The 21,342-nt window shown below is 39.1% G+C and overlaps 2 protein-coding genes across 2 annotated transcripts; both read right to left on the bottom strand.

Moving 5' to 3' along the window:
- Nucleotides 1–422: 422 nt before the first annotated feature.
- Nucleotides 423–8,710, bottom strand: si:ch211-114c12.5 (E3 ubiquitin-protein ligase TRIM39). Its single transcript, XM_056235892.1, has 11 exons — nucleotides 8,568–8,710; nucleotides 8,103–8,164; nucleotides 7,623–7,747; nucleotides 7,351–7,431; nucleotides 4,285–4,395; nucleotides 3,707–3,838; nucleotides 3,483–3,611; nucleotides 2,921–2,972; nucleotides 2,711–2,737; nucleotides 2,561–2,587; nucleotides 423–1,485 (listed from the first exon to the last, which is right to left on the bottom strand). The coding sequence occupies exons 2-11, from the start codon at nucleotides 8,125–8,127 to the stop codon at nucleotides 920–922; spliced, it is 1,275 nt and encodes a 424-aa protein (XP_056091867.1). The 5' UTR covers nucleotides 8,128–8,164; nucleotides 8,568–8,710; the 3' UTR covers nucleotides 423–919.
- A 1,288-nt stretch (nucleotides 8,711–9,998) lies between these two features.
- On the bottom strand, nucleotides 9,999–19,745 carry capga (capping protein (actin filament), gelsolin-like a). The gene is made up of 9 exons (XM_056235893.1): nucleotides 19,584–19,745; nucleotides 13,248–13,441; nucleotides 12,907–13,061; nucleotides 12,217–12,378; nucleotides 11,929–12,078; nucleotides 10,655–10,741; nucleotides 10,332–10,464; nucleotides 10,160–10,251; nucleotides 9,999–10,083 (listed from the first exon to the last, which is right to left on the bottom strand). The coding sequence occupies exons 2-9, from the start codon at nucleotides 13,438–13,440 to the stop codon at nucleotides 10,018–10,020; spliced, it is 1,038 nt and encodes a 345-aa protein (XP_056091868.1). The 5' UTR covers nucleotide 13,441; nucleotides 19,584–19,745; the 3' UTR covers nucleotides 9,999–10,017.
- Between the last annotated feature and the right edge of the window lie 1,597 nt (nucleotides 19,746–21,342).

Genomic DNA, 21,342 nt, shown 5'->3' with positions numbered 1-21,342 from the left:
ATATTAAGCAAATGTACATGATTGTTTATAATATAAGAATTGTGAGCTAGAATTAAATGTTTTTTATGAATTATAAATAATAAAAAAATCATACTTTTTTTTTAATTGTACTACTATTTTTGATTCGGATGAAATGGCACATATCACTCAGAGGCAAACCTACCAAAAATGACAAGGCATTTTGATTCATCAAATGATTGTCCGGTGTGCTTCATAAGGACTAACTGACTTGTGAGCACAACGTTCAAACTTCACTAAACTATGTACATATAGACAGCAGAACAATCATAATTTCATAATTTTCCGTTAAGAAAATCCTCATAACTTTGCATCTGTGCTAAAGTTGAAATTTATGGTGCGTTCACGTGCTATGGTAATTATGGTAAATACCAAAAGCCGACGTGGAAAATGCCCCTCGTGTGGCATTTTCCACTGGGCAGCTCGTAGAATATTTTGATGCACGAGTTGCCGAGATGAGATAACCTTTGACCTTTTCAAAATGGCGGAGAGCAACGCGAGAGTCGTGAATCGTAAAAATATGTACTATTCATGATCTAGAAAATATACAGCATATTATTTACTGTTTGAGTTTTGATGAATCATTTTCTTGCTTTAGCAGATGACTTAAGCAATCTAAAATATTTTTAGCTAAATAACAGGTCTGGATCTCCATCTATTTACCACATTACGACAACAAAAGCACTTGAACGCAACACACTGGTAAATACCAGTTCACAAGTGGAAAATATAATATTTTCCATAGCATGTGAACGCACCATTACAACCAAAACTACTTCACGGGATCTCATCCTTTAGATCTGACAGATGATCATCTGCTTGGATCCCGATGACTGGCAGCTGTATTTGTATGCAAGTCCCACCTGCTGCCCTCATTAGCCCTATAAGGACATTTGTCATGTTACAACGACTGTAGATCTATAGAGACGTCCAAAGAGGATGTTTCTGAATTGACTGTGGAGGACAGTGTGATAAGCGTACGTCCATCCAGTGGTGCGAAAAGTGGGTACAACGTTTCTCTGAAATTTGCAGTAAATGTGAAGATATGTGAGCGTGTCTCTGCATTGTAGAAAGACAGCTGCCCTTCCTCATAATCCAAGTAGATTCCCACCTTTCTGGGAACAAGTGTAAGAGGTAGCTCAGTCTCCGGCTTGGTGCATGCATAAAACTGCCGTGTGCTTCTCCATATAGTCCAGAAGCCCTCACAGGGGTTCATGGGACATCGGCCTTGCCTTTTGGAGGAGGAAGTGCTCACTCCGATACGCCAGTAGCCTTTGTTGGCAATATCAACTTCCCAATAGTACCGACCGGAAGTAAGCCCTTCCCGGCCCAGAACGCACGGCCAGCTGTCAAAGCGTTGGGTACTGAATGACACTTCGGTTTCACTCAGAGCTTCCTGTACCTTCTTTTTGTCATCTGAGAGCTGTAACCATGGGTGGTTAGTCATGGGGTCCAGTGTGATGTCCACTAAACAGAGGATATGATAAAGTAGTATAGTTCACTTTGAAATTAATTTTTGGTATGTTTTAGCTTACCTCAATGGCATCCAAGATGTAGGTGTCTTTGTTTCCGCAGTAGTTTCAATTTTGACCTATTTTTAGGTCAAACCGTTCTTGTCTGTCAGTGATATAATGCAGGTCTATGGTCACCACCTCAAAGAGCATGCACATAGAAGTCCAAATTAAACATGATTTAATGACTCATAAATGTAACTACACATTGATGGCCTAAGACACGAAACGAGCGGTTTGTGTGAGAAACCGAACAGTATTTATATCGTTTTTACCGCTTGTAAACACAGCCACGTCCAAGTGATCTGAGGGCGCGGGCGCTTCGGTCTGCGCAAGCGCCGGAAGTGATCTCTCGCGCGTGTACGTCACTCATTGTTTACACAGAGATTTCGGAAGTGTTACCTTTCACTGTGAAGATCTAAACATATTTAGATATACAGGAAATCGAAATGGAAGACGATTTCGATATATCAACAGTCAACGTTGAATTCTTTCCGCAACCGCGCGAGAGATCACTTCCAGCGCTTGCGCAGACCGAAGTGCCCGCGCCCTCAGATCACTTGGACGTGGCTGTGGTTGAACCGCTCGTTTCGTGTCTTAGGCCATCAATGTGTACTTACATTTGAGTCATTAAATCATGTTTAATTTGGACTTCTCTGTGCATGCTCTTTGAGGTGGTGACCAAAGACCTGCATTATATCACTGACAGACAAGAACGGTTTGACCTAAAAATACCAAAATTTAAACTACTGCGGAAACAAAGACACCTACATCAACATGTGATGTGCAATTTGTGTGTGAATTTTTTTTTCCCGTTTTGTATGTTGGTAATAGCTGGGCTTGTTTGTTTATTGTTTGTGTCAAATCAATAAAATATATATATAAAAAAAAAAAAAAAAAGACACCTACATCTTGGATGCCCTTGAGGTAAGCTAAAACATACCAAAAGTTAATTTCAAAGTGAACTATCCCTTTAAGCCCAAACTATTTTTCATTGGCAGATGAATCATAAAGGTCTGAATCAGGGATACCTGAAGCACTGCAGATCCATCTCCACACTATGGAAAACAGTGATAAACATTACTACCACAGTGATGATTAAAGTAATGACATGTTAGATGCTTGCCACATTAAATTGTGTGCTGAACAAGATAATGCATAATAAATACATAAATCTGTACCTGAGTTTGGAATGTACTTTGGTGTCTCTGTCAAAACAATTAAACATTGAATTGTACTGTATAAATAATAAGTATATTATAGAATATAGAAGAGTCAATATCATTTAATCACTAAATTATAACTTTTTTCCTAAAAGGAATTTAATGTAAATTGCCAAATCTGTATTTCAATCTATTGACGTGTCTAAGTAAAAAATAAATAAAAATTACCTGTTTTCCAGGTATGATGTTTGCTTAGGAGCCATAGCTGAGGAACAACACCCTAAAAAATACATTATAAATATAATACATCTAAATATACTGCTTATATTATTTTTGTGTGTGTGTGTGTGTGTGTGTGTGTGTGTGTGTGTGTGTGTGTGTTATATACAAATATATATGAATCTCTGTAACTGAACCTGAAATCTCTGAAACTGAATCTCTCTAGAACAGAATCTCTTTCTTGAAAAGGAGACAGCAAACTGCCATAAAGGTCTAGGATGTTCGAAAACACAAATAACCAAAGCACAAATGCATTTTTACAGAATAAATACCGCAAAGCAGGATAAGAATACGCTTCTTTGGGCATGGTGATGATCTGTAAACTGTGCCAAACTGTTTACATAAGCAGTGATAAAAGTATCTCCTGATACTGTTTAAATTGTCCGTTGATTCAGTATATGGTTGCAAACTATGGACTCTTGTTAGATGTTTGTAAAAAAGTTTTATTGGTCTCTTTTATTGGTTTTATTTTATTTATTTTAGTTTATTGGTCTCTTATCTAAACTTGTACCTGGCTGTCCTGCTTCAGTAGAGACCAAGTTATGAATTCCAGAAAAGGCAATAGAGTCAATATTTTCCTCTTCTTCAGTTCCAGCTGCTTCAGAAACTGGGCTAATTCGTGCCTCATCACACCACAGCACTGCACACAGGTATAATATACATGTACAAAAAATACTGTACATACATTTTTACATTATCACATATGTCTCATGGGGTCAAACATGCTGATCTCACCTCTGACACAGTTTGTAGCTCTTTAGCCCATTCCATGATCTTCTGCTCCATGTGTTTGGCAGAATCAGCCTTGTTCTCTTTCTTCTCCCAGATCGCATCTCTTTCTTGTCGCCATGTGCTCTCACTAAACAACTACAGGTAGTAGAAAATAATAAACTAATACAATCTAAGCAATGACCTTAATGAAAATAATTCAAGATGTTATTCTTTTTCCAGAAGTTTAGTGACTGCCATGAGTAATTCGTAGTTTGAACACTAGGGGTGCTTGATGAGATTTCTGCATTCTGCTTTTTTGCGTATTTTTTTTAGGTATATTAGAAGTACTGTATGTATACTACACATACATATTTTAAAGAACTATAATGCATATGTAAAAAAAAATTTTTTATGAATTATAGAATATTGAATGATCACAAATTCAAATTTGTTTTGAACATTTTGATCAACTCCATGCAGTTTTATACATTTTCTCTATATTAAAAAAATATATTTCAGTGAACATATGTTTGCGAACTTGTTAGACATAACTGATATCAGTTAGGCGGTAACCTATGTCGTTTGTTTATAAATAAACTCACATTGTCAACTTTCTTGAACTCCTGTGCCCACTCCAGTATGAGCTTGCGGCATTGCTCCAGACTACGTGGCTCTGCATGCATACTTGGGTCTTCGTCTGCATTGGCACCAGGCTAAAAAACAAATAAACACACACACACACAGTCAATATTTATTGTGATATTTTAGACATACTGTAAATGTAGTCAAACACACACCCATTACAGTCTGCATTCAGGATATCCCCCATTCCTTTTTCCCACTCTCCAGACCCCCAAAGCGTGATGCGATGGGAATCCAATTTCATAACACAGAAATCCTACCTCACCATTCCATGGTGAATTTCACCATCAGTTCAATACAACCATCATGACAGGTCTTATCAGTAGCTTTATGATACATGAACATGAAACATCTATGGACTTAGCTTTGTCAACGGGTGATAAACACTTACTTTATAAAATGTTGCCAAGTAACCTTTATAACATTAAAGGGGTCATATAATGGCATTTTCATACAAGTTAATTTTATTATGTAGGGTCTAAATGAAAAGTTTGTAATGTACTTTAATTAAAAATTCTCATTAGTATTGTAAGAAAACACTCATTTTACCTGGTCAAAAACAGCTCTGTTTTCAGCACACCGTTTCAGTGCATATGCCTTTAAATGATAATGAGCTTTTCTCACCCCGCCCCTCTGTTCTTTGAGGTGTTTTGACACAATGGACATGGAGTGTTGCCTCTACAACAGTTGAGGGTATATTTTGGAGAGAGAATGGCAGCGGGAGTCTCTGAGGACACATCTGTGCAACCGTATCCGTTTGAACCGGAGTCGCACCCGGAACAAAATGACGGCCGCAAAGAAGTTCGACAATTAAGGCTCGAACAGGACGTTTCTGAATGGTTGGTTAACTTAATGTCACTTTGATCTATTTTTGTATGCACTGGCAGGGTAGAGAAGTGAGATGTACGAACGCTATGTGTTTACTGATGTATACGTACTCAGTTTTTAATAACACAATAACCATAACGCGTTGTTCATTATAAACGTGGGATTATGAATTATATTGAGAACGTCGTACATAGAAAACATGCCGTAATGTAACTTACCCTGAGTGTAAACCTTAGCCGCATTCATCGTGAAGCGTGCAAGCGATTTGCAAAGATTAATATAAAGGTTAATAAAACTTTACACTCACTTCTTCTAGAGGTTCAGCAGGAACACGAATAGTTGGTACCGATTATTTTTTCAGGAGCAGCTTCTTAGCAAAACCAGCTTTATACTGATCCTCGTTTATAAAGCAGTCTGGTGAGAAATGATTCGCGAATCGCGCAAACATGAATGCATTGACGTTGCTCGTGGGGAATATTCCCTTCGAAAACAAAACTCAGCCACTGGCGGGTCGGATTTAGCAACATCAAAATGACTGCTGTGTTCGTTATTACACCCAAGAACAGAACACCACAATCGCTTGGACGCCATTCTGCTCCAGCGTATCAACAATGGCGGACTATGATGACAGCTCGCTCAGGGCGCGTCTGTGTTGAAACGCTGCTGTCAATCAACAATCGTGGGAGGGGCGTCCGACCTTGTGACGTCACACGGTCGAACGGCTCGATTTGAGAAGGGAAAACATATAAGGAGATTAAAACAAAAACACTGGATGGATTTGTATCATTGTATGATGGTTGTGTACAGGCACTGCCAACACACATTTCAGTACAATCAACTTGAAAAAGTGCAAGTACCATTATATGACCCCTTTAAAGAGACAGTCCACCCAAAAATGAAAATTCTATCATTTGGTCCCTCCTGTTGTCCCAAACCTGTTTTTCAGTGACTTTTTCTTCACTGTTTCACAGTAGGTGGCAATGTAACTCTCTTAATGAGTGAATAATTGAATAGTTTGTTCAACCGATTCGTTCAAAAACACTGAATCATTCAGGAACAAAACCATGTGAATCTTCACAGCCACTAAAAAAAGTAAGTTCTATATAGTATGAATAAGTGTAGTATGAATGTAATCTGGATGTAGTTATTACATTCGCCATGCTGTCATTATAATGTGACCTAGCATCAATTGCGTTGCTTCACTGCCATTCACAAATCCTCTCTCATGGCCTCATGGGACAGTAAAGTCATGCACAGAACCTCACCAGAAAAAGTAGGTCATCCGGGTACATTTTGCCTACTCTTTTAAGAGTGATATTAATATATCGGTCATCGGTCATACTTCTTTTGTCGCGTATAGCCTACTGTTTTTCACCTACTATATAGTAGGGAAGTATGTGATTTCAGATGCAGCCAATATCTTTATGAAGTGAGTCACTGAATCATTTACCTAACCGATTCATTCAGAAACACTGATACAATGCTGTGTGTTGCACATAGACTCGCAACAGTTATTTTTTAGTTTTATTGAAAAAGATACCTGTGTATAAAAGCAATATCACACTTGCTCAAGTCTGAGGGCAACTACCAAAAAACGATGTTGTGGCTTTGAAGGGCACTTTGGGCAGCAACACCATTTGTAGGGGACTTCCACATTAAAGTGGACACCTAAATCCCCTCACAAAGGGTCCTTCCACAATTATATTAACGAAGGGTACACGTGATGGTCATGCCTGCACAGCACACCATGTCGTAATTACTGTAATTACGAGATTTCAAACTGTAAAAAGTTAATTTTCTGAGAGCTTCTACTTGTACCATGTGACCGCTATACCTGACTGCTGCAGATTCATTTATTGAGTGTTTCCACAGAAACTCATAATTCCCAGTCTGAGGACATGAAGAGCTCAGAACATCACGTGTTGTCAGCTCGAAATTACAGTAATTTGACATGATGTAATTTTATTGTTTGTGGTCATGTGACCAGGGTGCAATTCATTTAAAGCTAGATGGCGGGACTGTTTGAGTTAATGTATAAACAGAATAATTTAAGTAGTTTTGTTTGTCATTACATTACACATTTTTTCATCTTGCATTTCATAGGAAGTTTTAAAGAAGTTTCACACTGTAATTACATGCAGCTTTGTGGAATCACATGGTGATGATAGTTTTTAAAATCTATAAGCTTTACACGTTACCTTGCAGACATGTTCCACCTGCTGTTTCCACTGAGTGATAAACTTCACACATTCCTGCAGGCTGCGGATATCTTTCAAGTCCTGTGTAGCAACAGAAAGATTGGTTAGGTGTATCTTAGGCAAAAACATCAAACTTCAAAAGAATACACAAAATGTCTATCTATCTATCTATCTATCTATCTATCTATCTATCTATTATTGTCATTTCTTTCTTTCTTTCTTTCTTTCTTTCTTTCTTTCTTTCTTTCTTTCTTTCTTTCTTTCTTTCTTACCTTTTGTCTGTGGCTCTGGCTGCTCTGGCTAGGAACGGAGCTGTGAGCCTGAAGACTTTCATCAGGAAGAGCCCAGCGCACAGCTCCGATAGAGTTACTCAAACCAGCTTCAGGTGCCTCAAATCCTGTTATATACACACAACAAAACATACTCTTTCTAGTTTTTAAACATTCATACACACTATAAAATCATAAGTGTTATAGGCCTGGGTTCACAGACAGGGTTTAGATTAAACCAGTATTGGGCCTTAGTTCAATTAGGACATTTAAGTATAGCTTTTATAAACGTGCCTTAGAAAAAAAAACATGGTGTGCATCTTGAGACAAAACAATGGCACTGACATATTTTAAGATATACCAGTGCAAGTTGCTTTCAGTTAAAACAGCTCAATAATGCATTTTAGTCTGGGACTAGGTCTAAGCCTTGTCTGTGAAACCAGGGGATAATATTATCGTTGAAATCATAATGTTTAAACTTACGTTTTCCCTTCAGGATACTCTTCATGTTGGCTGATTTAAAAATCCAGTTTTCTCTTGAGTACCTTATACAGAACACAAAGCTCATCAAACATCTGAATCAAGCCAAGTACTTAATAATTATGATATAGTTAATATGTATCATTTAGTATGTAATTTAATCATATTATTATATTATAAATACGATTATTTCAACAAATTAAATATAATTTAAATATATCAATTAAATGTAACATTACTATTGCTATTAATTAAAATACCAGTTACTACTAAATGATTAGGAAGTACATAAAAATTAACACAAATATATCCCAAATATAGGTGAAAGCACAGACAGGTTTTACTTCCTGACTATTGAATTAACCAGACAATTGAATTGGAAAATAAAAAGAGGCCTCTCTCTCTCTCTCTCTTATTAAGAGTTAAATATTATGTTTAAATTAAAGGAAATAAGGTTACATCCCTCACCTTCTCTATTGCGGGAACAGGCCAGCTCAGAGATTTGTGGTGCACACCGCCAGAGCACAAGGACCCAGATTCTCTATTATGTCATCTGTATAACTAGACAACAACCTTTGACTCCTCAATCCACCCAAGTCATAGACACATGATATCTCTATCAACTGGTGTAAACTTATAAAGGAGGAGGAGCAGTGATAAGGGCTTTGCCATTATGAGCTTATGTAATCAGTTTATTTAGGCTGAAAAATATGCTTTAGTTGCTAGGCTATATGGTCAGGTCTAATCAATTCAAAGTCTAAATAACTTATAAAAGAAACAGCATGACTGTGTTTGGTTTAAAATTTAACAAACTGACTGAGAAGACGAGTTTTGATACTTTTAAACTAAAACTGAAATTAATAAACTCAGCATTACTATCAGAACATTTAAACTTTCCGTGACGTTCCATTTAAACCAAGTCCAGAAATGAATCATGTGAATGTAAGCAATTGCAATTGTTTAAGATGCAGTTTCATTTGAAATAATGGAGAAAACTCATATTATACTCATATGCTGAATATGCAGTTTCATATTAAACAACAACTGGCACAGAAACAGACATATTGAAATATGTCTTGCTCATTTTTCTCACCACACTCCGATGGTTGTCATTTCAAGATAACTAAATGTTGTTCACATGAAATGAAACCACAAGTACAGTTCTCAAATGACTCAATATATGTCATTTATTTTCTTACTGCAGACTTAAGAAGTGAAATGTTTGTTACTCTGAACAGCCAGTCCTAAAATAGATATATTACCAAAATCATTTGAAGCATTTGCCTGTAAGATGAAATGCTTTGGAGGACAAGAACATGCATAACAGTCAAGAAATAGTTAAGATAGTTTAATGTGTTCGTTGATTCTTTAAGAGTAATGCGCTTTAGACCTGTTTTTAAATCTGTTTATCAATTCATTAAGAAGAATGTCAATGGGGCTTCATTTAGCTTTTGATTGTGAAAGTGTTATTGCTCAAGTCGTAATTTGTTCAGTGTTTATTTTCTGCACTTTCATGGGTGAGAGCTCAGCCATTTGTCCTTTTGCCACACTGATTTTGATTGGTTGCGGAGGTTCAAACCTCATATCAGACATCATGTTATTGCACATTTGGACTCCATAAAATCACAAACATTTGGGTTGTATACAGATGTTTTATATTAAAGCAAATGATCTGCATGTGATAGAAAACTAATCAACAGTTCACAATTTTTTTAATTTATAATTTTAATTTTAACTTATATAGGCAGTTCCTGAATAAATATTACAACTGTCCCAGCCTTCAAAAACCTGGGATCAAACAAGCAATCTTTTGGCTAACAGCAAAGGGTTTTAACAGGCAGGCTACACCACTGATGGCTAGAATGCTGTGTGATTATACAAAATGAGCATCCGTTTACATACATCCTATTTGGTGTGTTTAACTCCAGCTCTTGAAGAACTGTTTGAAGAGGACAGATTCACGACCCTGAGGGAGAATTTCCACCTAAGGACATAAAGAAATGTGGATGACTGAAAGAAGAGATCATAGTTCTGTGCACATAAATGAAAATGAAACAAACCTGCGTTCTCATCCTGGGATAGTTCATTTCTGTAATAAACTCATCTGCCACCTTCATGGCAACTCTCTTCTCATCTAGATTGGCTCCATTCCCTGTGCGTCAATAAAGTAAGGCAATGATTAAAAAAGTGTGATTTTACTACACACGCAGATGAACAAATACACACAATCACCTTTCCAAACGTAGATCTTCCCATTAGAGCCATTGTCCAATATGAAGCAGTCATCTTTCTCCAGCAGCTCTTGAGTGAAAGGTCCTTTGTCACAGAGTTTTGTCAAGGTCATTTGGCCTGTTGCACTAGACACCTGAGACAGAATTATTCAGACATTTATCTCCAATGTAAATTATTATCATCCCTATTCTTAGCCTTCAAAACATCAACCGGGAAAATGCAACTTTAATTGACCAATTTATTGGTAGACGAACAGTTTGACTGAAAATAAAAGGTAATTTTGATACCTGCACATTACACTGTAAAGGAGAGAGAGAACTGACCTTGTAAAGGCAAGCAGAATTAGAGATATCTGCTTCAGCATCTTCCTCTGTTGAGCTGTCCTTCAGAGCTGGGATTGGACCAAGTGCCTTTCAAATAAATTTCAGATGGTGTTAATGGTTCTAATGTTTCTAATCCATTTATGAATCTTTGAATTTATTAATAAATTATATATAATTTATATATAATTTAGTAATGTTCAAAAAAATTCTTAAGGTGGATTTTAAATTAAATTAAAATGAATTTTAGAATTTCTTATTCTTTGGTCTTTTTTTTTTTTGTTGCCTTACCGGGATAGTTCACCCAAAAATTATCCCATGATTTACTCACCCTCAAGCCATCCTAGGTGTATATGACTATCTTTTTTCAGATAGCCTAAACACGAACACAAGTTATAATAAAAAATATTATTGCTCTTCCAAAAAAGCACATCCATCCATCATAAAAGTAATCTATATGACTCCAGGGGGTTAATAAAGGCCTTCTGAAGCAAAGTGATGGATTTTTGTAAGAAACAATTTCCATATTTAAAACTTTATAGACTCAAATAACTATAGCTTCTGGCAGATGGCCTACGCAAGTTAACCTACGCCAAAAGAGAAACCCCTGAAGCAATGTATGACGTAGGATGTAGGAGTAGCGTACGCTACGGCCCCTCTTGCGGTTCAAACAAATAGGGCCGGGCAACAAACTCAAGCTCCTCTTCTCTTTCTCTTTTAAAATTCTCATTTTAGACTTCTCATCTTTGACTAATTCGTGACCGGTTTTGTTTTACTCTATCCTCTGCACTTCCGTGTTTGTCTATACGTCATGCGTCAGGTCAGGAGTTACTCTTTTGCCATAAATCGATGCGTAGGGCTGTCTGTCTGTCTTAAGTTTTAAATATGGATATTTTTCTTACAAAACCCCATCGCTTTGCTTCAGAAGGGCTTTATTAACCTCCTGGAGTCGTATGGATTACTTTTATGATGGATGGATGGATGTGCTTTTCTGGACTTCAAATTCAGGACCGCCATTCACTGCCATTATAAAGCTTGGAAGAGCAATGACATTTTTTAATATAACTCCGATTGAGTTTATCTGAAAGAAGATACTCATATACACCTAGGATGGCTTGAGGGTAAGTAAATAATGGGATAATTTTCATTTTTGGGTGAACTATCCCTTTAATGACAGCAGTACTTGAGCTGCATGAGCCTGAACCTGATGATCATGTTGTCCAACATGATTTGAGAATGATTCAAAGAGCATCTTCAATGGAATGGAGGTTTGTCACCTGAACCATCTCCAGTGTTTCCTCTCCCTCTGTCACATCAACGATGTGAGCTTTGCCATTCCTCTCTGTGTCTCTGATCAGCGTTGCTATCTCACGCACCTTCTGTCGCTCAAACATGTTGGCTTTGGAACCGCTCCATGCGACTATAGTCTGAGCATAAACACACATGATAATTGCAACTAAATGATTGGCCATGATTAGCCAACTAAAATAATAAATAATGGCAGCACAATGGGAGATATTACAAAACATTTTTTTAGACCTACGCATAAACTTATACATACAAACCTCTCCCAAGTCCAGTATGAAACAGTCGCCCTTGTTGAAGCTCCCCCAGCTAAGCTCCACCTCTCTTGCGCGGATGTTTTTCTTTCCTTTGACTTGGTACAGATGTGTAACAGGGCCAATCCTAGACCTGGCACTCTTGAACCCAGACTCCACCCCACCCTCCTGAGACAGATAGAGAAACCAGTGAGTCCATACTTTCATAGTGGCGCAATATTTGGACAGTGCTGGTCAAAATTTGTGGTTTCTTAAGATTTTTTTGAAAAAAGTCTCTTATGCTTACTGTTGCATTTATTTGATAAAAAACAGCAAAAACAGCAATAGCCTATTGTGAAATATTATTTCTAGGTAAAATAACAGTTTTCTCTTTGAATATATTTAAAAATTTAATTTATTCCTATGATGACAAAGCCTATACTCCAGTTTTCAGAAATCATTCTAATAGGCAGATTTGGGGTTAAAAAAACATTTCTTATTGTTATCAATGTTAAAAACAGTTGTGCTGCTTAATCTTTTGTGAAACCATGATTTTTTAAGGGTTCTTTAGGAAATAAAAATGTCAACGGCATTTATTTAAAAAAGAAATTGTTTGTAACATAAATTTCCGTAACACTTTTGATCCATTTAATACATAATTGGTGAATAAAATATATATTTTTTCGAAAATATATCCTATTGTCTGTTTTCTCTCACCTTGTAGCTGATTCCTTTCGAGAAGAGTCCCATGAACTCAGGTGACTCATAGCCTTGCACCTGTCGATGTTGTACTGGCTCTCCTCCCAAGAAGCTGTCCAGTTGAGTGGCAAGCATGGCACAAGCACCCTGTTCATCCCGGGACGACTTCTCACCTTGATCAGAGGAGGGAATGCTAAAACTACAGGAACCTTTCACTAATGCACTTTTTTTCCCCCTTCCTAGTTTACAAAAAAACATACAGTCCTCAGCCTGCACCTAAGTTAAAACAATGCTTTATATAAACTGCATTTTCTTTCATTCTACATTTAAAATGATACAAATAAACAGACACTACACACCCATCCACATGTGCAGGTCGCTTCCATCCTTTCCACGGTTGCTGAGCACAATGTACGCGTCTCCGTTGTAGAAGATTCCTCTCTGCGATGGGTCAAGGAGCACAGCCTTCATCTTCTCCACCCTCCAGACCCACAGCCCTGGCTCTCTCACTTCATGGGTAAACTGGCTCTGTGCTGCCCGTAGATTAAGCATCCTGATGAGGGGGGAGAGAAAGAGTGAAGAGTTTGTGTGTATGTGGAGGTCGGAGGCTGCCTTATGAGAAAGGCAACAAATGAACAGAGGAGGGGGTAAGATAAGAAAAGGGGGAATGAAGCGAGGAGAAGTGGATGAGAGAGAGAAAGAAGAGAACGTATGAGAAGAAAGAGCAATGGGAAAGAAGAAAATATCAGATATTAGTGAATAATGGATATTGTAGAAGCAATGCATTTGAAGGAGAGAACAGGATTTATGAGATATTTAATTACAAGATGAATGGAATTAGAGATATTAGACAGCAAGAAAATGGTTTAGAGAAGGGGAAAATGGTAATAAAAGAAACAGAAAATGGAAATTTGGAAATGATGGGAGAGAAAGAGCAGCAGACAGGTATGATGGAGTTAGTCTGATCTAGACAGTAGAGGCGGGGAACCTTTAAGGTCAGGGGTCAGATATGGAAGCAGAGCACGGGATTGCATGCTCCATTAGAGATGGACAATGGGAAGGCCGATGGGAGGTGAGAGCAGAGAGATCAAATATAATAGAGCTGTAAAATGAGATGCAATTGTCCCACACAAATAATTCATAAGGCCAACTGTTGTGCAGCCATACAAGATACACGGCTTACATAAACCCAGCCACCCTCACCAAAGACAGATAGACAGATAAACAGCAAGTTCTCCCACAGTCAATGCATTTACAATGATTTAAAGGGGACCTATTATGCAAAATTCACTTTTATATAGTGTTTTATTTTGTTAATTATGTGTCCATCCACTCCGTCAGCTAAATGAATAAATGTAAATGTAAATGTAAATGTTTGTAATTTTCCCCATAAATCTGAAACATTGTCTCAAAATGAACCGTTTAGGAATCTGCTCCAATGTGACGTCACATTAGAACAGGCCCCACCCATGACTGGCACGGAGTCTGCCCTATTATCTTAGCTCCTCCCCTTAGGGTGAGGTGTACAAAGTCCGACATGTTTATCTCCTCACCAGAGCATTTAACGATTGGTGGTCGTTACAGAGGGCCAAGCCTTAGCAAGTCCATGAGAGACGAATTTTAAATGACAGGAAAATTGACGAATCATATCGTCCCTCTTAATTCGTGGGGCTTGTTATCAGTAAGTTTATGGGGTTTTCCGCCCGCTGTGAGGAACTTGATCGGAAAAAAAATAATGCTGATAAAATAGCTAGCGCTATTTGTTGTGGAAACCGCAACATTAATGAGGAGGACATTGTTGCTAATTAATTATCCACGCTGTTCCCTTTCGAGAACGGTCACTTCGTATTGCGTAGCTATACGCAGTGGGGAAACTCCTTTTCCTCGAAATTCTGAAGCTTAAAATGTAAAATGGACACTTCCTGCCTAAGTGCTCTAGCTCGACCTCGAGCAGGCTCAAGTCTGCGCCTTCTCCTTCTCCTCAGCGAGCGAAGCCAGCCAAGCAGGCTTCTCAGCCCCGCCCTGCGGCTGACGCCCGCCGGCTCGCTAAGCCAGCTAAGCGCTACCCACTGCCCCAGCGCCAGGGCCCTCGTTCCAGCGGCACGTCGGACCCCAGGCCTCCGGCTACCTCCTAGCATCGGGGGGGAAAAGGAAGGGCTCGCGCTAGCCGGACCACTCTTCAGAAGGCCCAGGACACTTCTCACAGCTCCCTGTTTAGCTCAGGCGGCTGTCTTCCTGTTTCTTCCTGTCTGTGGCTCACTCACTCCACAGGGTAACTGCTGTGTTGGCGACTGGGTCTATTCTTGCAAGAATAAATACTTATCTTTTATAAATTTGATTCTGAGTTGTCTCTTACGCAGTGATGATGTTTAACAGAATTTTTGCCACAACAGCTCCAATTCGCTCGCAGACCCCCAAAGTTTCAGGCGGTTATAGAGACTTCGGTGAGAAGTAACATGGGTCACATGCTTCGCTCTGAAATACACAATCTGCTATCAAAGGGGGTGATAGAGCCTACTCCCCCGCGCTGCAGCATTCGGGTTTTTACAGCCGTTATTTCCTAGTTCCGAAAAAAGACGGCGACATCAGACCCATTTTAGATCTGAGGTAATTGAACAGGGCTCTCATGAGACGGCCATTCAAAATGCTGACAATAAAACAAATCCTCGCGCAAGTTCGCCCGGGCGATTTTTACTGTGTGTTGATCTTTCTGGGCACAGTTATCGACTCTATGACTATGAGAGCGCGCCGCACAGCAGAGAGCGCGCTCTCTATTCAACAGCTCACAGCCTCCTTCAGGGCAGGCGAGCGCTCACGGCTGAAAAAGTTTCAGAGACTTCTTGGTCTCATGGCAGCCGCATCATCAGTACTTCATTTGGGACTACTGCACATGCGCCCACTACAACACTGGCTCAAGCGCCGTGTGCCAGCCCGCGCGTGGCGGTCAGGCAGCCTATATGTCACGGTGAATCACAGTTGTCTTCGGGCCCTGATTCCCTGGCAGGCTCAAAACTGGTATCTCGAGGGTGTGAGCCTGGGTGTGATTTCCCCTTGGAAGGTGGTTTTCACAGACGCTTCCAACCAAGGTTGGGGAGCGCTGCACGAGGGCGAGCCTGTCTTCGGCCTCTGGTCGAGCATGGAGCAGAGCTTACACATCAACTGCCTGGAAATGAAAGCAGTTTGTCTGTTGAAAGCTTGAAAGCATTTCTGCCAAACATCATGGGACATCAGGTGTTAGTCCGGACGGACAATACATCTGTGGTGTCTTACATAAATCACCAGGGCGGCGTCAGGTTGGGCAGCCTGTACGCCCTGGCGAGAGACCTTATTTGGGCACAAGCCAATCTGAGCTCTCTGAGAGCAGGTTTGCCCTATTGGGACTAGAGCTCATTCGACCAGAGGCATGACCTTGTCTTGGGCTTGGTCTTCTGGGTTTCCCATTCATGATATCTGTGCGGCGGCCGGTTGGTCCTCGCCTTCTACATTCGTGATGTTCTATAACATGGAGGTACCCTCCCTGCAGGCAGGGGTCCTTTCTGTATGATTTAGACTGGTGTCCGGTCTTATCCACATTAAATATCAATGTCATAAGCACACATTCATTCATTATAAAACCCGCCTCCAGCCGGTTATCTTATACCTTTATTTAAAGACACGACTGTGTCTTGTCTCAAGTTATTGGGTTAAACATGGATGTTTGGACATTACATTATATTGGGTATATTTTGAGGCCCGACGGTGTCTGGTCTCTTACTATATACTGGTTATGGCTGGTTCTGTAGGCTCAGAGTTCTCGAGCAACAGTTTCAACCAGCTACTCGGTGCGGCGTTTTGTATGGCGTCCCCACTGTGTATAGATATGCAATACGAAGTGACCGTTCTCGAAAGGGAATGTACTTGGTTACTAACGTAACCTCGGTTCCCTGAGAGTAGGGAACGAGTATTGCGTAGCCGGCCGCACTGAGTAGCATGGCAGTATGTCGCTTCAGTCGATGTAACCTGCTATAATGGCTAATTTGGGGGCTTTTATGGGCTCTGGCCACACCCCTTGTGGCAGGCTCTGACGTGTATGACGTAATGATAGCTCATTGGCTCACACATTGGAGCCGCCCGCGCCATTGGATGTGCAGTTGCCGCAGCACAGCCAATGAGTGAATCAGTCACTCAATGTGCTAGCTGTGCAGCTGCAAAATGCGTTTTACATTTTAAGCTTCAGAATTTCGAGGAAAAGGAGTTTCCCCACTGCGTATAGCTACGCAATACTCATTCCCTACTCTCAGGGAACCGAGGTTACGTTAGTAACCAAGTACGTTTTCAAGATTAAAAAATTTCCATTACACGAGAGTAGATGTTAAAACTTCATGCTGATTTGTACTCGGCTTTCGCCAAGATAAGCAACACTAAGATGTAGCTTTACAGTAAACTATGCTTCTCCATCCATTTACGCTTCTTTCCATATGGTGGTGTGACTCCCCTTCTGTCCGGCGTTAACGACTGCAGTGTACTTGGCGCGTCAGCACACACGACGGCTCCAACTACAGTGTGGTCTCCCTAGTGGACTAGCACGACAACCGTCTGGATTGAGCCGAGTAGGGGACATCTCTAGGGTCTTCAAGTGGCCACCTTTCGTCCTCAGTGTTTCGTCGACTAGCCCACGACACCTCAAGAGGGCTCGACAGTGACTCTGGCGTCCCAGAGTTAATCGGCAAAGGAAGACCTACACCAGAGCTTAATTTTGTGTAGAAAGCCTAAGTTTTGTAAAGCATTTCAACCCCAGCAATTACAAGCGATACCCCTGGGTGACAGCATCAACCAAAAAGCTAAAGCTTAACTGCTGGAATTATTTGCTGTTTAGGTAAGCTATTTTAAATAGGTTACGTGACTGATTTTACAGTAATTTTGTAGGATACTGTACTGTATATTACATTGCTTTCACTTTAATACACATATCTAATATACACATGCAATTTCTTTACTCGCTGTTAAACGTTCACAGACATAAGACGTGAAAGAGAACTTAGTTTAATACTTTAATACTTTAATACTTAGTTTAATACACGATGTGCCGTCTGACTGCCAGTTTTCTGTGTGCATGCTTCAGATGTGTACACTCAGAGAAAACCCAACCCGATCTCAAGGCAATTTGTACGTATTTTACGAGGTGGCTAATTCGTACGAATTCATACAACCTCACTCGTACGAATTTGTACGATTTTTGCTAAATCGTACATATTTTACAAGTTGCCCAATTTATATGAATATGTACGAATGACCTACCTCTGACCTCGCCCCTAAACCTACCCATCACTGGGGTTTCGAATTTATTTACTAATTGGTCGTGAGATAGCGTTGGAAAACCATAGAAGTTTAAACTGATATGGCTTTAAAACGCATGCAGATAATAACTTTCATGATGATGATGATGAACTTCAATGTCACGTGAGCGTGATCGCGATAGAAATAATGATCAAAACCAAACAGATGTTTTGTTAGTTTTTGGCAGAGTATCCGAGGCAGGAGCTGTAAAGGCACAGCGCTATTCTGGATAGGGGGTGGGGAGCAGCAGCTCATTTGAATTTAAAGATACATGTATGATATAGCATGTTTTTGCTTCAACTCAAAAATGGCCATTTACAACATGGTATAATAAATTATCTGTGGGGCATTTTGAGCTGAAACTTCACAGACACATCCTTTGACTGTTCTCACATGATCTGAACATTTACACAATCACCATATCTACAAAAACCATCTTGAGAATGAGATGACAATCTATGTTTCCTCTTGAATGATTATGAGTTTAAACTTGAGCTTGTGTCATGAAGCAGGTAGCGAAGCGGTTGCACGCATGATGTTTGCTGACACCTCCTTCTTTCACTTCCCTTTCACTTCAAATCTAGTATAAATTGTATAACAGAACTCCAAAATAACTGTTCTTTCAACTTCACTAGTGCCATTTTTTTCCCAATTTAGCTGGGTTGTGCACTTCTGAGAACTAAATTGAAAATGCTTTTTTAAATTTCAGTTAAATTCCTGAATTTAAATCAAGGTAGCAAACAGGAGCAGGTCCTGATTTTGCCGTCAGACGCATTTCTTGGATCAACATATTTTAGTCCCGACAAAATTTAGTCCCAACCATATCCCTACCCCTAAACCTATCCCTACCCATTACTTATCCTTAAAATCAGATTGAAATGATAGGTGAAAAACACTGATGTACAGTAGAACCTAACCGTTGTAACCCTAAACTTGACATCAACTGTAAACTTGTCCCTCAAATCTGATTGGTTGATTGGAATGTTGTTCCAGGATCAACAAAGATGTTGATCCAGGAACATGTGCTTGGTGAAATCAGATTCTGCAAAACGGCTCACTGAATTGAGATTTAAATGTGAATTTACAGAATTAGAATAATTCATTTTGTGTGAGAAACAGACTTTTAACATTGTCATATTCGTAAGACAAGTATTATATAGAAACAGTGAAATAATTTTCTTAATACAAGTAATAACATTAATATAGAATATTTTTATAATATAATAAATACAATTAAATATAAATAACAATAAATATAATATAAAATATACATAAAAAATAATATAATATAAAGGATTTTATGACAGACTTTGTGTAAAGAGAGTGTGTCATAATGATGACAGTTTTTTATTCTTATTTAAAGATATACAAATTCCTACCTTAATGCAATAGTCTTGATGTCAGTCAGTCCAGCTCCTGATAGCTCTTAAATGTAACAGCTGCCTGAACAATTGCCTCTACTGCATATTCAGTTGACTGGCTTCATGGCCAGGCACAGTTATTGGAAGACAAAAGCGTGTTAACCAAATGATTAGCCGCAGGGTGTATCGGCTCATCAGCATCTCACATCTGTTGGAAACACACTGTATGCAAACACATCTCTTTTTACTACATAAGCAACATGTCCTTTTAACTGGGTCATGCTCGTGTAATTTATGGAAAGAGTGAAAGAAAACGGGCAAGACGGGTAAAAAGTAATAAGAGAAAGTCACAAGGCCAATGTCTGAAAATGAACTGAAGCTCTATTTGTATCAAGAACTTCAGTATTTTATGATTCACCTCATCCACAAATGCAATGTGAGCTTTTATACACTACAGATCACAGGCTTAGGATACATATCTGAGATCTGTCACCACATAACAATGCGAAGTGAGAATTAAAGGCTGATTTCTCATTTATAATAGAGGTAGTTTCCATCATTATTCATTGTTAAATGGGTTTACACTGAGGTTTTTAGTGAGAGTTTTGACAGGTCTCTTTTTACTGACACAAGCAAAACAATGTTTACATGCAAATGTAGGCTGTTTATGGCATTTACTGTAAGTAAGAGGTTAAGAAAGTGTGTGATGAAAGAACCACCAGGATTCATATCTCTCTGATAATCTGTAATCATCTGGACCTGGTTCTAATTTTACGTAGGAGTCTTAGCTTAAGAGCGATTCGGGACCGATCTGAGAGCAACTCTGAGTAAGGAAAAGACAAAAACTTTCATCTTAGAGAGGAAGCGGGGTTGACCCCGTTGCTATGACACAATCTTTTGAAGACTGTGATTGGTTGGTTGTCCAAGAAGGAAAAAAAGAGTGATTTTAAGTAGGCCTATAGCTATTCTAAGCATTCACTTTGAAATTACATGCGTAATTTTTCCTATTTGACCGTTCACACACACACACACACACACACACACACACACACACACACACACACACACACACACACACACACACACACACACACACACACACACACACACACACACACACACACACACACATTATATATGTGTATATAAATCCTTTTTTAAATTTAACATGCTGTTAGTTTCCTATAAGGTATTGATTGGCTTATATGATTGTTCCACTCTTTCCAATTACACTGATTGCTGGCATGTCTATTTAAGTGGTGGTTTGAATGTTGGTTTTAATGTAACAAACATGGAATCAAAACCAAGAAGGACGAGAAAGCCCGACTGGACAGAGGAACAGTGTTTATAGTGCTTATCTCTGTAAAGCACTTTGGTAACCTTGCCGTTTGTCTAAATTGTGCTATATAAATAAAGTGGTATGGTATGGTATGGTATGTTTACTGTTAGCCCAGTTAGTGGACGAACACAAGGCCATCCGTAAAGGAAAATTCGGGCCAGGTGTCAATTTATAGCGTCTTATTAACTCACTGTCATCTATTGTCTGCAACACATTTCTTCTCCCTCTTCGTCTTTCTGCCATTTTCTCCTCTGCTAAAGAAACTCTTAAGCCTCTTAAAAGTCCTTGTCCGTACTCCTAACAATTTTGACCTTAAGACCTATTTTAAGGGTTAAGATACTCTCTGAATTACTTTTTTCTTTACTAGGATATTTTCTTTCATTTTAAGAGTAAACGCCCACATTTCTAAGAATTTTCCTAGAATTTTGTCACTAGGAG

This window comes from Rhinichthys klamathensis, unplaced genomic scaffold, assembly GCF_029890125.1.
Source record: "Rhinichthys klamathensis goyatoka isolate OS25496 unplaced genomic scaffold, OSU_Roscu_1.1 h1tg000433l_1, whole genome shotgun sequence".
Taxonomy (NCBI): domain Eukaryota; kingdom Metazoa; phylum Chordata; class Actinopteri; order Cypriniformes; family Leuciscidae; genus Rhinichthys; species Rhinichthys klamathensis.
This window is presented reverse-complemented; position numbering and strand designations above follow the sequence as displayed.